The sequence below is a fragment of the Terrapene carolina genome, unplaced genomic scaffold, assembly GCF_002925995.2.
Source record: "Terrapene carolina triunguis isolate 2854851 unplaced genomic scaffold, T_m_triunguis-2.0 Scaffold88, whole genome shotgun sequence".
Lineage (NCBI taxonomy): Eukaryota > Metazoa > Chordata > Testudines > Emydidae > Terrapene > Terrapene triunguis.
In genome coordinates this window covers 40460526-40473834 of record NW_020664439.1, presented here as the reverse complement: position 1 = coordinate 40473834, position 13309 = coordinate 40460526, and the positions used below count along the sequence as shown (strand labels likewise).

Below are 13309 nucleotides of genomic sequence, written 5' to 3'. Positions count from 1 at the left end.
GGGGGGAAATCGCCTCTTTCTCTGGCTGCCACAGCCTGGCATGTCCCAAATTCCCCCCACCCCCTCTTCTCACCCCACTGCCCCCTCCCACCTACTCCTTATTCCCTCCAAAGCCATCACCTCACCTTATGTGTGTGTCTTCTCCAAGGTCCAGGCCCCTAATTAGTGGAGCCACGCCTCCGCAGCTCCACTAATTAGTTGGGTGGCCCTTCAATCCCTCACGTGCAGCTGCCCAGGCGCACACCTTAGAGGGAACTATCTGCGGACCACCTGAATGGTGGTCCACGGACCACAGTTTCAGAACCTCTGTTCTAGACCGTAAGTTGTCTGCCTAACTGCAGTATTGCCAGCCCCACAAGTTCAACACTCATCAGTTAGACTCCCAAACAAAAAAATTTTTTTTTTTTTAAATTGTCATTTTAGGTCTTTTGATTTTTGAACCCTCTCAGCACTCCCTGAGTTTATGTGACAGCGTTGCCAACCTTTGCAAATGTATTGAGCCAGGCAATTCTGGCACTCGCTGGCTACCTGACAGTGCAAAGCTTCCAGCTTCTTCCCAAACATTCTGATTAATTAATCTGCCTCTCTTCCCCACCTCCAAGTCCCTCTGCCAAGCAATTAATTATGCAATCCCCCATTTAAATTCTACCTCATGCAGCACCTAGGGTTCTTTCACCTTGCCCCCCCGCCCCCCAAGGCCTGCAGAAGCATCCTCTTCTCTCCCTTCATAGGCCTTTGGAGTGGGTGCATAACTCCAGGGAGTTCTTCATCCCCTCCCCACTTCCCAGGCCAGGCACTGCAGAGATGGAGAAGGCAGTAAAGGAGAGAGCAGAGCATGGTGGAAAGAGAGGAGAACATAGGTGCCCTGCCCTGGAGATATTGGGTTCCTTCTGCTCCCTCCCCCCTCCATTCCTTTGAGAATGTTGTCAGTTGCTCCCTCTCCCTGCTGCCCTTCCCAAATATTTCCCTGACTTCCCTAGGAGGCTGACAAATGGGGCCTGAGGAAGACAGACAGAGGGGGCTTCCCACAGGCAGAACTGAACTCCAGGAGAGGGCTGGACCTTCTGGTGTCATCAGGAGATTGGCTCCAGCCCCAGAAGAAATCATTTTACTTGAAGAAATTATGGGAACTGGTAACACTATTCATAGAGTTTAAGGCAAGAAGAGATCATTAATTAGATGATCTAATCTAATCACCTATATATCACAGGCCATTACATTTCACCCAGTTACCACTGTACTGAGACTGATAACTTGTCTGAATAAAGCACATCTTCCAGAAAGGCATCTGAAGATATCAAGAAGATTACAAAGAGAAATGGTGGATTTGCCATTTGTTTCAATCATTAATCACCTCCTCACTATTAATAAAGTGTCTAATTTCTAATATAAATATGTCTGGCTTCAGCTTCCAGGCATTGGTTCTTGTGCTGCTTTTCTCTGCTAGATTAAAGATCCTGAAGATCTTTCTCCCCCTGAAGATACTTATACACTAATCAAGTCCCCTCAATCTTCTTTTTGATCAATTAAACTGATTGAGCTCTTTAAATCTCCCACTGTTATTTTTTCCAGACTTCAAATAATTTTTGTGGCTCTTTTCTATTTTGAGCCTCTCCAATTTTTCAACATCCTTTTAAAAATATGGATACCAAAACTGGATGCTATATTCCACTATCGACCATACCAAAGCCATATGCAGAGGTAAAAGCTTCCTGCTCATTACTCCCCTGATTTTACATCCAATGATCACATTAGCCCTTTTTGCCACAGCATCTCACTTGCTCATGATGAGCTGCTTCTCCACTATGATCCCTAAACCCTTTTCAGTGCCTGCCTACCAAAATACAGTCCCCCATTCTGTAGGTATGGTCTGCATTCCTTGTTCCTAAGGGTATAAATTTGTATTTGGCTGCATTAAAATGCATTTTGTTTGAATGAGCCCAAATTACTATGCAATCCAAGCAACTGCGTTTGTAACAATGTTGTTGGGGCAGTGGGGTGTTATTTATAATACAAAATGCAAGACAGCACTCAAAAAGGAGGGGGGGTCGGATGGGGCAACAGGGGCAGGAGTTCCAGGGGCAGTCAGGGGACAGGGAGAAGGGGGGGTTGGACGGGGCAGGGGTCCCGGGGGGAGAAGATAGGAGATGGGGGCCGGGCCACGACCCCCTCCCCTAACTAGCCCTCCATACAATTTACGAAACCCAATGTAGCCCTCAGGCCAAAAAGTTTGCCCGCCCCTGGCCTACCATATCGACCAATATTGTCTCATTGATTCCTTGTACTCCCCAGTCTGCCTGTCTGTATCCACTTGTTGTCTCTCAATTAATTCTTACGATTGTAAACTCTTTGGGGGCAGGGACCATCTTTTTGTTCTGTTTGTACAGTGCCTAGCACAATGGGTTACTGGTCCATAACTAAGGCTCCTAGGTGCCATGATAATACAAATAATTTTTTTCAATCATAAAAAGTAAAAAGCAAAATTACTTCATTAATTGTTTACTTCATGTGGCACAAGATTGTTTACTTCATGTATTTTCAATAACTGACATTTCGCTTTGTTATTTCCTACAATTCTGAGAAGATGGAAACCTGTATTCGGTAATGTTGGTTAGGAGTGTACATGTGTGTAGAGGGGAAATCCTGTGACGTTTCTGTATCAGCAAAAGCTCTAGTGCAGTCACAGTTATACTGGGATAAAAATGCTTTCCCCAGTATACCTTATTTTGCTCAGGAAAATGTTATAAGCAATACCAGCAAAAGCACTCTTTTACCGGTATACGCTGCATCTACACTAGGAAGGTTTGCCAGTATAGCTAGAATGTTATAGTTATATCAGCAATCCTTTTCTAATGTAGACTAGGCCTCAGTTTTTATACTCTAGTATTACCATACAACAAATTATTTTCAAAAAATTACATCACTGTGCATCTTTCTTAGCATACTGGTTTCATTTGTTCTGTATCTGTCCTGCTGACAATATGATAATCCCTTTAAAGTTGCTATTTTACACCTTTCAAATGGACTTGTATCAATGACAAACTGTATATCCTAACTAGAAGTCTTCATCCAGGTATCACTGAATTTTGTGCTGTTTAGATTTCATTTCACCTACTCCTACTCTTCCAAACTCCCAGTCCTGGAAATCTTACAGAGAGAGCTAAACGGAACTATAATACAACATGTAAAACAAGCTACCCCTTTGGAATTCTACATATTATCAGCACCAGCCATAACTTAATCAAAGTCAGCCATACACATGAATGACAAATACCAAAAACAATCTTCTCAAAGACTCAAGAACACTGAGAGGTCTTTACATTCTATACATCATCTCACAGACTGTAACGCAAACAACCAGCACTGAGGGTGTTCATTGAGAACATATACTGTTTACTGCAATATTGCCAATAGGAACGTATTTTATTGAGAGTCTTGTAATAACTAGTGTTTTTCTTAAAGCCCCAGTCCTGGAGTTATGAGCTTTCATTTAAAAAAAATATTTCTAGTCCTCATAGTTGAGGAATTGGAATACATGACTCGTATGTCACCAGAAGGAAGGGGATAAGAACCAGATATGTATTATTTTTAAGCCAATCTCAATTTTGGGGTGCTCAACTGAGGGTTTTTGAATGTTTTGGTTTGGCAATACCATTACTCACAGACACAAACACATCCTAGAGGTTTCACTCTAGCAGACAGGTGACCACATTAAAAAAAAAAATCACAACTGCATTTGGCACTCTGGTTTGCAGTCTCAAAAACACCAAAGACTAATGGGAACTTAATTCCCATCTCACTCCTAGAGATGGTTTCTCTCGACTAGGGTTGAGGTAAACTGTGGGTAACGAGGACTATCAGTCTCCAGTACCAGTAAGCTAGCAGCTTCCATGAGCACTAACGTCACTTAACACACTAAATTTATTCACTTCTTCAAAACTCTAGACTTCCACTTCTTAATGCACTTCACATTTGATATATCAAACAGCTCCTTTTCAATCTGTAACTATCTTGTCATAACAAGACAGCTACAGATATATTATTCCCCTTCAGATAGAAACTAGAATACTTTCCTCAACAGCTGCAACATACTACTTAGCCTTTTGACTTCCCTGCAGATTCTAGTCTATTTATCTTAATATCTTCAAAGTGGGTTCTAGCCCACGAAAGCTTATGCCCAAATAAATTTGTTAGTCTCTAAGGTGCCACAAGGACTCCTCGTTGTTTTTGCTGATACGGCTACCACTCAAACTCATTCTCCCTGCAGCCCAGTAAATCCACTCACTCATTTCTGCTTGCTGAGTCAGCAGGAAGCAACTATCCTAGTTTCTGCTCCTGTTGACCTAATAGCACATCACCTGTTCATGTTAACTTCTTTTCATCTTCTGAAAAATATTGAGATCAGAGTCAAATCTTTTACCTCTATTTTATTCCCTTGCTTATAAAATTTCCACCTAACAAGAGCTTGGATCTACCTATCTAGTATGCGTATAATCCTCATCAGTAGTATCCAAGAGCTTCGCCTCTGTGAGGCAGGTAAATTTTATCCCCATTTTACAAATGGGAAACTGATACACAGGGCAGCTCAGGTAACTTGCCAAAGATCATCCAGGAGTCAGGAATTATTGAACCCATATATTGACTCCCGTGTCCCACTACAGTGCTCCATCCACTAGACTATCTTTCCTGGGTTGCTCTGTACAAATGCACCCATTTCTCCCCCATCCCAGCAATCCTATGCACCTCTTCTCTCTCTCTCTCTCTCTCTCTCTCTCTCTCACACACACACACACACACTTCTTCCCCCATTCCCTCAAAGGTCCCACATCACAGTGGCTTCTCCTCAAGAGTTTATCAATGCCATTCTTTGAGTCAATAAGATGAAGTCAAAGAGAGCGACAGGCATTCTCTCCTCCCAGCTCCACCTCCAAGGATGAAACTGGTTTCCCAAATCTGAACCGGGCACCAATTCTTATCTCCACTTTATGCTACCAGCAAGGTGAGTGGTATCCAAAATACCTCAATAGTCCATAAAAATATCACTGTTGTATTGAAACGGATTTAAGCAAGCCCATTAAAACATGAAATGGGATTTCTGTCATACACTCTAATAAAACCATGTTAATACAATAAAGTCAGCACAGGTCCAATTTATTCTTAACAGCGATTGTAGGAGCAAGTTAGGTACCTGACTTTAAAATAAATAAAAAACCCACCCAAAAACCCCAGTGTATCCTGATTTAAAACCTGTTAAAGAATTTGATACAAAAAATAAAGATCTGTGATCACAGACAAAGCCAGTGTTATAAACTACATGGACACCCTGACTATTTACTAATGTCTATCTCTACTCAAATTACCAAGCACATTCCTTCTAGTTATGCCAACTCCCTGCCACTAACAAAATATTTGAAAAGAAGTTGCATTCTCAAGCATATTTTGTAATTTATAGTTGAAACAATAGTATATAAGGGGAAATTTATTATGGAGTACTTTTTTTTTTCCAGGGAATCCAATCATAACTGTGTAATAGAAATCTATATTATTTTAACAAACTTTGAATGTGAATTTAAGGTATTTAGTGTCTAAATACATGCAAATATACCTTCTGAATAGCTAGTTAGTGTTTGTCTTTTTTGTTTGTTTTGTTTTTTAGGAACGGTACCTAGTTAAAGAAAAACTTCTAGAAATATTTCTGGAATGACATGTATTTGAGACAAATAAGTTCTGTAGGTTGAAGAGGGCCAATTTTTATCTTGTAGCTGTATGAATTCAGCACATAAATCTTGCACAACTTTGAGCAGAACTAGTAACAAGGATCTCATTCTTACCACTGCAGAGAAGTTTTTTATACATGGACTGTATTTATACAAACTTACATTGGACAATTTCTTACATTACAAATTTACAATCAATACAGACAGAAACGTAAAGTCAACCACTTAGTTGCTGGCTATTTTACCCTTATAGGCTTTCACAGTCTAAGCTCTCTCTCCTCTTATGCTACGTCTAAATATTGTTTAGGTCAGAAATATGACTATGAACTTAAGGAATCGGAATGAATTTATAAGGAAGACAACATGAGGATGGCAGTGTGCAATCTGAAAAAGTTTGTGAGAAGTTTTCAAAATGACTGTATTTATAATGTACCATAATAAAGATTTAGATATACACATGGGAGGGGAATTTTAGAATTTATGGAATTGAGTACATTCCCTCAACCCTATCTGCAGTGTAAAGCTAACTATAAATCTATGGTTCAGTCTTGCTATAACTGAAATCAACGGCATACCCCCTTTTAATAAGAGCTTAATTAGCACCACAGTACCTCCAAACAAATCACTCCTTTGGGTATATTCTTAGGTGGATCTCTAAGCAGCTTCCTTTGCCACTATCCCTTAGAAAGTGATATAATCTCGATAGGCAACATTTGTCAGCTGCGTTCTTCATAAGGAATAGAAAGATGGGATGGCAAAATGGCAGATAGATGGGAAAGAGACAGGAAAAAAGTGGGAGATCTGTGGCAGTTATGGGGAAAAGTGACACTTGTCAGGGGAAAGGGATAGCTGTGGGACAGTTACACAGCTAAAAGCAAAGCTGGGACCAAACAGTTGACTGGGAAAGGACAGCACAGCGTGAATGTGGGGCTAGGGCAAGAACACTGGCCAAGAGAGGTCAAATTTAGGAATTTGTCATGGTGGAGGAAGAGGGAGGGCTTGTCAGTGTAGCAGGAGGAATATAGAGTTGGAGGCTTGTTAAGGGAAGTGCTAGATGGGTGCTTCCAGAGAGGCCACTTTTTAGAGCATACATGTCTTCAGTAGCCCAGTGAACTTTACTGAGGATGAGTATACTCACTTAGCTGCTGAGGAGGTTAATGTGAGTTGGGGAATCCAGTTGAGAACAAACAGCCCTGTTTGCTAAGGTATAACTGTAAATTAAGTAGATTTAAAAGAGTGAAAATGGAAGAGAGAACAAATTTCTATTTTTCTTATCCAGAAAGAGCTGCCTTCCTGTTCTTCATGTCAAACACACATACCACTACATGTTAGCAGATGGAATGACCTTTAAAATGGCTACTATAACATGCAACTCCCGCCACGTGACTGAACAATCATCTTTTAAATATAGTTGTTCCCTGCCCACCCAAGCTCTAACACCAGGAAATTCCCCAAAACAAACATATCAGTCATTAAATGTGTTTTGTTGATAAAAAAAAATATATCAGTCAACTGGCATTACAATTATCCACTGTAGAATCTCTATTACAACTGTATTTAATATTACCATATGACACATTGGAAAATACATTTTAATTCTAATAAATTGACTACAGAAGAAAAAACATCAAGCTGTCTCATGTATTTGAAGGTGACTTATAAGATCTTTTTCATTTCCAAACCTCATTAAGCAATTGGTACACTTATGAGGCAAGTCTGCTGAATGCCTGAAGTCCAAATGAGTTTTAAGGTCTTCAATCTGTCCTGTTGAATATTCACAATATTGACACAAATAAATCCCTTCAGATAAATGAGAATTTAAATGCTTGCAATATTCCAACATACCTGAAAAGCCTTTCCCACAGTCATCACAAACATGGGGGAATATTTTGGTGTGTTCAATAGCTACATGTCTGTTGACATTCGTATGCAGCCTACTCCTAAAGCCACACACTTGGCATACAAAGAAGTTTTTGCATTTGTCAAAGCTAATTTTGTTTATGAGGCTGTACTGTCCACGCTCCTTGTTGCTATAGCTATCACTTAACTCTATTAATCTACATGCATGCTCATTCACCACATGGCTATGCAAGTCTTCTGGATCATTGGTTTCATGCTCACAAAACTGACACAGATACTGTTCATCACAGCTGTGTTCCTGGAAGTGTAGATACAGCTCACTGCTCGAGGAGAACTGCACGTCACACTGCTCACACCAATAGAGATGGTCATTGAAATGAGTATCTGCTATGTGCTGACTGAGGTTCTCAAATATCACTGTTTTGTAGTCACAGTATTTACAGATGTAGGGATCTTCCTCATGTATTTTTACATGTTCAATCAGCAGAACTTTGCTGGAGAAACTCTCTTTACATACTCTGCAGACATTGGTATCTGTACAGGTCTTATGCTTCAGGATCATATGCTGCTTTAAATCAGAGAAGTACTTGCTATTAAACTCGCACAGCTCACACTTGTATAGGCCACTACTGTTGGCTCTCAGCAAAGGCCACTTCTGCTGAGCAGTGATATTCAAAGCCTGGTTCTTCTCAAAAAGTTTACAGTTTTCAACAGGCATTTCTTCAATGTCTTCGACTTCTAGCTTTTCAGGTGAAACAGTTTGCGTCTCTATATCATGAACTTCTACAGCATTAACTTCTGTAGTCGAAATTTCTATGGTTTGAATATCTATGGGTTTCTCCTCTTCAGCTGGACTGTCTCCGAATATAGGAGACTCGCACATGTCTTTATAAATTCCATTATTAGCACTTTTCTCTACAAGAGAAAATAGAAGATACGAGCAACAGTTTAAAAAAAACCCAAAATTAAAAGTTGCAGATGGGTCGATATATTGCTTTTCATCACCTGTAGCAGTTCACAAAAGTAAAATGCTAATATTTTCCTCAAGCCACCGAAATCAAATTTCTTTTCAATAAGGAGACCAGCTAAATGAAACACCCTTAAACGTTTATATCAATCTATAATTCTTCATGATCAACATTATCTATCATAGTTACATTAAAAGACAACACACACTTCCCCACCTTCAAAGAAAGTTTTTCAATACCCAAGCATGCATGATTTCTGCAAATATACCTTTACAATTACCTTTCTTTTTTGGGTCTGTAAAGGGCAACCCCATGACATTCGACTGTGCCCCACTCCAATGAGATGTCCCGGCATGCATTGGGCTGCCATCATCATCAGTATCTAGGGTCTGTGCAGGAGCATGGAATCTACCTATGAGGATAAGGGAAGTCTTGTTTTCTTCTCAATATCCCAATGTTCTCTAAAAATTTCTTTGTAATAACCTCAGATATGATGGCACTGCGGTCACAATGTAACCCACCAAATTCTACAATCAAAATACCCACCACTACAACATTATGGCCTTCATCTTCTATGCGCACAGGTAGCCAGACATGCAATGCTTTATCCTGATTCTGATGTAAGGTTGCTGAAATCAAGATAAAGCATGTTGTACTGGGACCTGGTAATCTCTGTAGGCTGCTTCCTCACATTCAGGAGAAGGACAGCTACAATCAACTCTATGTCAATCCTGATCAAACTATACTCACATTATTTTTGGTTTTTGTCATGCGGATCAGTCCTTAGTGTCCAAAAATAATACAAGTGCACCCAGGGTTAATATTATCCAATAATGAAAATAGCATAGAGTCCTCTAGGTTTGAAAATTGAATCTTGATTTGCCAGCACAACTCAAAAAAGAAAACCAGGGACATTTAAACATTTTTAAAATTCCTGATGTTTAACCTGTGTTTACATTTCATGTTTGTTAATCTTAATAGAGTGGATGCTCACTCTTCTCCCCAGTAGGTAAAAACAGCACACCTGACTTCCAATAAAAGTGCCAAATTAATTGTCCTCCTCTAATAGGGTAACTTTTGTCAGCTGGTAAAAACATTCTACAACAGCTGGGTACCAAGGAAGTTGAACTTGTTATACACTAAAAAGTGAGTCTACTTCACATTAAAAATAGTCATCTCAACATTCGAGATTGTGCCATATACTGTAGTCTGTATAATCTGGATTGAGTTAAATACCATTAATACATAATTTTACTGAGGTTTTGCTGTATTGAGGTATAAACTGAATTGTATGCTCTATACTACACAGCTTTCCACTAAATTTCTGATAATGGAGTTTCTAATTATTTATTCCAGAGTTCCACTGTTTTCTCTTTATATATGAAATATATACAAAGACCGATGCTAGAGCTCTAGAAATTATTTATGCCCAGATTAAAGTTGACCAAGAGATTCAAAAGCTGGTAAGTTTCTCTCTCTGTAAACAAGTTTTAGCAGTAAATAGCGATAGCTGATTATGCTGAAAAATCTTTTACAATCCTTAGAGGAAATTTTAAATTTCTAAAAAGAGGCAGAACAAAAGTTATTCCATAAACGCTTCCAACTGCACAGTCCTTCCTATTCCAATACTTTAATTATAATACTGGAGATTCATTGTTAATTTTATTGGAGAGAGAAAGGAAGTGTATCCTTACATTCACTCCATCCCGTACTTCAAGGGTAACGCTAAGCACTGGGTCTTTAGAAGCCCAAATCAAACAGGTAAAAGGAAATTTCTGATAAAGTACCCTGTTCCATCTGACACCAATCTTTGTTTACATTATTTTGACACCATTCAACAAATGTTTTAAATTGTGAAGTCCGATAGTTGTTGTAAATACCGGGAACTGCTGGGCCTCCAATATTTCTATATTTTTATTAAAATGTTATACCTTATTGAGAAATAGAATTTCAAATACAATTATTTAATAGCATTCTGCCAGTCTTGGAGAGTGGAAAATTAAATGTACTTACACAGTAAAGTTGTTGTGTTTTTTTGCATTATGTTGCTGCTTTTCTGGACAGAACTTTGATACACCTAGATAAGTGTTTGTCAGAGAGGAGATTAATAATATAATAGGAAGGTAATCTTACCTCTGTTTTCAGAAATTTTTATGTCTGGCTGTTTCATAGAACACACGCTATAGCAGTGGTCAGAAAATATTCCATTGTTGTCTATATATTTGCTTACACCTGAAGAATCTAGACAGAAAGAAAAAAGTGTTTAAACCACAAGTTGATATAGCAACACATACCTTTAAAATACATGCACGTTTACCTCAGTGGTAACATCTTTGTTTTTTAGACAGCATCCAAATTTAAAAAACCATGGATGGCCTGATTCTAAAAATATTTAGTATTTATATAATGATTTACATCTTCAATGCACTGTACAGACATTAATGGTTTTCAAAAGCACTCAACATTAGTCTAACTCTGCTCCCACTGAAATCAACAGTAAAACTCCCTCTGACTTCAATGGGAACAGAGATAGACCAACACTTTTGATAATCTCCCCTAAACCTCAAAACACCTGTGCATGTTAGTAGTTTTGCCCCCATTTTACAGATGGGGAAACAGAAGTTAAGTAGGAAAGTCACGGAGGAAAGGGGGAACAGCAAATGATTCGAGAAACATTAACAATGGCTGGCTTAAATGGAACAGTTTTAAAATTGTTTAACAGTGGAGCATTCAAAGGGGACAGCGTACGTTCAAATGAATGTGTTTGAATTTGCTTCTTAGTTTATGAGTCCTTCATAAATTCTTGCATTTTAGTTTTCCAGGAAACAAGAGAGGTTTATTTCAAGGAAAGTTACAGTAACTTACACACTGAAGTGTCAACAGTTCAAGCTCTAGACTCACCTGAGTAACGTGAAGGATGTAAAGTCTTCCTTTTCCTCTTTTTAGGATGTTCATTCATTTTGCTTCAGCCTAAATCAATTAAAAATGACAACATCCAAGAACTGGTTACACCTATTTTCTGCTGGTTTGCAATCATGGATCAGCGCTTAAAGATTAATTATTAATCTCAGTACACCAACAAAGCACAGAAATAGATTCCCCTTAAAAGTAAATTCCTCACCACAAAAATGAAACTAACATCCAATTCTGCGATACTAATCTGCAAGATAAAACCTCATGTTCTGTCCCATTTTTTTTTTTTTTTTTGGTTTAAGTTGAATGAGCATGGAGACTGAACTACCCTCTCATCTGTAGAGGTGGATGCATCCAATCAAGGCACAGACACATCAGTGCGGCAGAGTGAAGAAGCCTGTACTGCAGCTTCCCAAGCTATACCTGGCTCTGATATCAGAGCAGAGTTTACCATTTTGTGGGTTCAGACACCCAGGTATGACCAGAGGGCTTGGCTTCAGTGAGGCTCCATATGGGTACTGACATCTGCCCATATGGAGCTACCAAAAGGGTCAGGGCCATAGTTTTCTTTTTAGATATATTCACTGGTACTCTTACATGGTGTTGCCTTCTGTAGGTGGCAGTCATCTATATCAACCAAGGGTGACTACATTATACTTAATGGGTTTCAAAAGTGCCTAAGTGACTTAGGCCACATCTACACTAGCGAGCTTACAGTGGCACAGCTGTACCGATGCCACTGCGCCACTCCAAGATCGCTCATGTAGCCGCTCTATGCCAATGGGAGAGAGTTCTCTGGTCAACATAATAAAACCACCTCCACGAGCAGCAATAGCTATGTTGGTGGGAGCAGCTCTCCTGCCGACATAGCGCTGTCCACACTGGCGCTTCTGTTGGTGTAATTTATGTCACTCAGAGGTGTGTTTTTTCACACATCCCTGAGCGACATAAGTTATACCGACCAGAGTAGTAGTGTAGACAAGCCCGAAGCACTAGTCCCATTGACTTGTGCTTCTTAACGACACAGGCATTTTTGAAAACCCCCATGTCTCTTAAGTTACCATTTTCTGCCTCCCGCCATCCCGAATAGTTTTCTAATATTGTGATGGAAACAACTGCTAAGCACACACAAACACTACACTCTGGTTTCATACCTCATTCCTTGGGATAGAAGAGTAATGGAGTTCACCCCATAAGGAGGGACGATCAGCACTTTGAGTCACTGTCAAGTGGTCGACATGACACAGGAAGTGGCATTTCTAGAGCCAAATCCTGCCATCTTTTGTTGGAGATTACCCCTGAAGTGGGCTTTTTGGGGGAGACTCTGGAGGACTTCTCCCCAAAATGCATAAAATGTTTACATGTTGAAAAATACTAGAAAGAGCCCTGGCCCACCCAACTTACTAGAGGTAATCTTCAATATCAGCAAGAGGACTAATAGCTAAGAAATTGATTGCTATACAACATCCAAATGTGGAGAAAGTATCTGCAAGAGAAAAACATAAGTTATGCAGCTGTAACATTTTAAAACCTGGAAGCACCGAGTGCAAAATATCAGCGTAAGAAGTATCACAAATACCGACAACGGCTTCTCGGGAAATCAGAGATCAATTAGAAAGCAATATAAAAAGTTGGGAGTCATACAAGATACGTTTATCAAAGGAACTTATTTCAACTTCTGCAGAAACGTGTTGCCTTTTGTTGCCCCTTATTAGCCTACAACAGACAAACAGGTGGAGATGATTCTAGAAATAGCTGAGACATATTGGCCATCAATAAAACACAGCCTCCTTTGAGGTGAAATCTCAGAATACATCATATTCTGGTTCTTCCTCAGCCTCAACATACATA

The 13309-nt window shown here is 39.5% G+C and overlaps 1 protein-coding gene across 4 annotated transcripts; it reads right to left on the bottom strand.

Annotated features, from left to right (window-relative positions):
- Positions 1-5161: 5161 nt before the first annotated feature.
- ZNF639 (zinc finger protein 639) lies at positions 5162-13303 on the bottom strand. 4 transcript variants are annotated; one of them, XM_024219531.2, is made up of 5 exons: positions 12613-13303; positions 11447-11515; positions 10679-10786; positions 8826-8957; positions 5162-8492 (listed from the first exon to the last, which is right to left on the bottom strand). In XM_024219531.2, the coding sequence occupies exons 2-5, from the start codon at positions 11502-11504 to the stop codon at positions 7345-7347; spliced, it is 1446 nt and encodes a 481-aa protein (XP_024075299.2). In that variant the 5' UTR covers positions 11505-11515; positions 12613-13303; the 3' UTR covers positions 5162-7344. The 4 variants fall into 4 exon arrangements, with proteins under 4 accessions (XP_024075299.2, XP_024075301.2, XP_024075302.2 ...); XM_024219533.2 differs by having other exon boundaries at positions 12863-13303; XM_024219534.2 differs by lacking the exon at positions 8826-8957.
- Between the last annotated feature and the right edge of the window lie 6 nt (positions 13304-13309).

Coding starts and splice junctions, on each gene's coding strand:
- ZNF639 (XM_024219531.2), bottom strand. CDS start 11,504: ATGAATGAACATCCTAAAAAGAGGAAAAGGAAGACTTTACATCCTTCA. Junction 10,787..11,446: donor ACATCCTTCACGTTACTCAG/GTGAGTCTAGAG, acceptor CTTTCTGTCTAG/ATTCTTCAGGTGTAAGCAAA. Junction 8,958..10,678: donor AAAAATTTCTGAAAACAGAG/GTAAGATTACCT, acceptor TTATCCTCATAG/GTAGATTCCATGCTCCTGCA.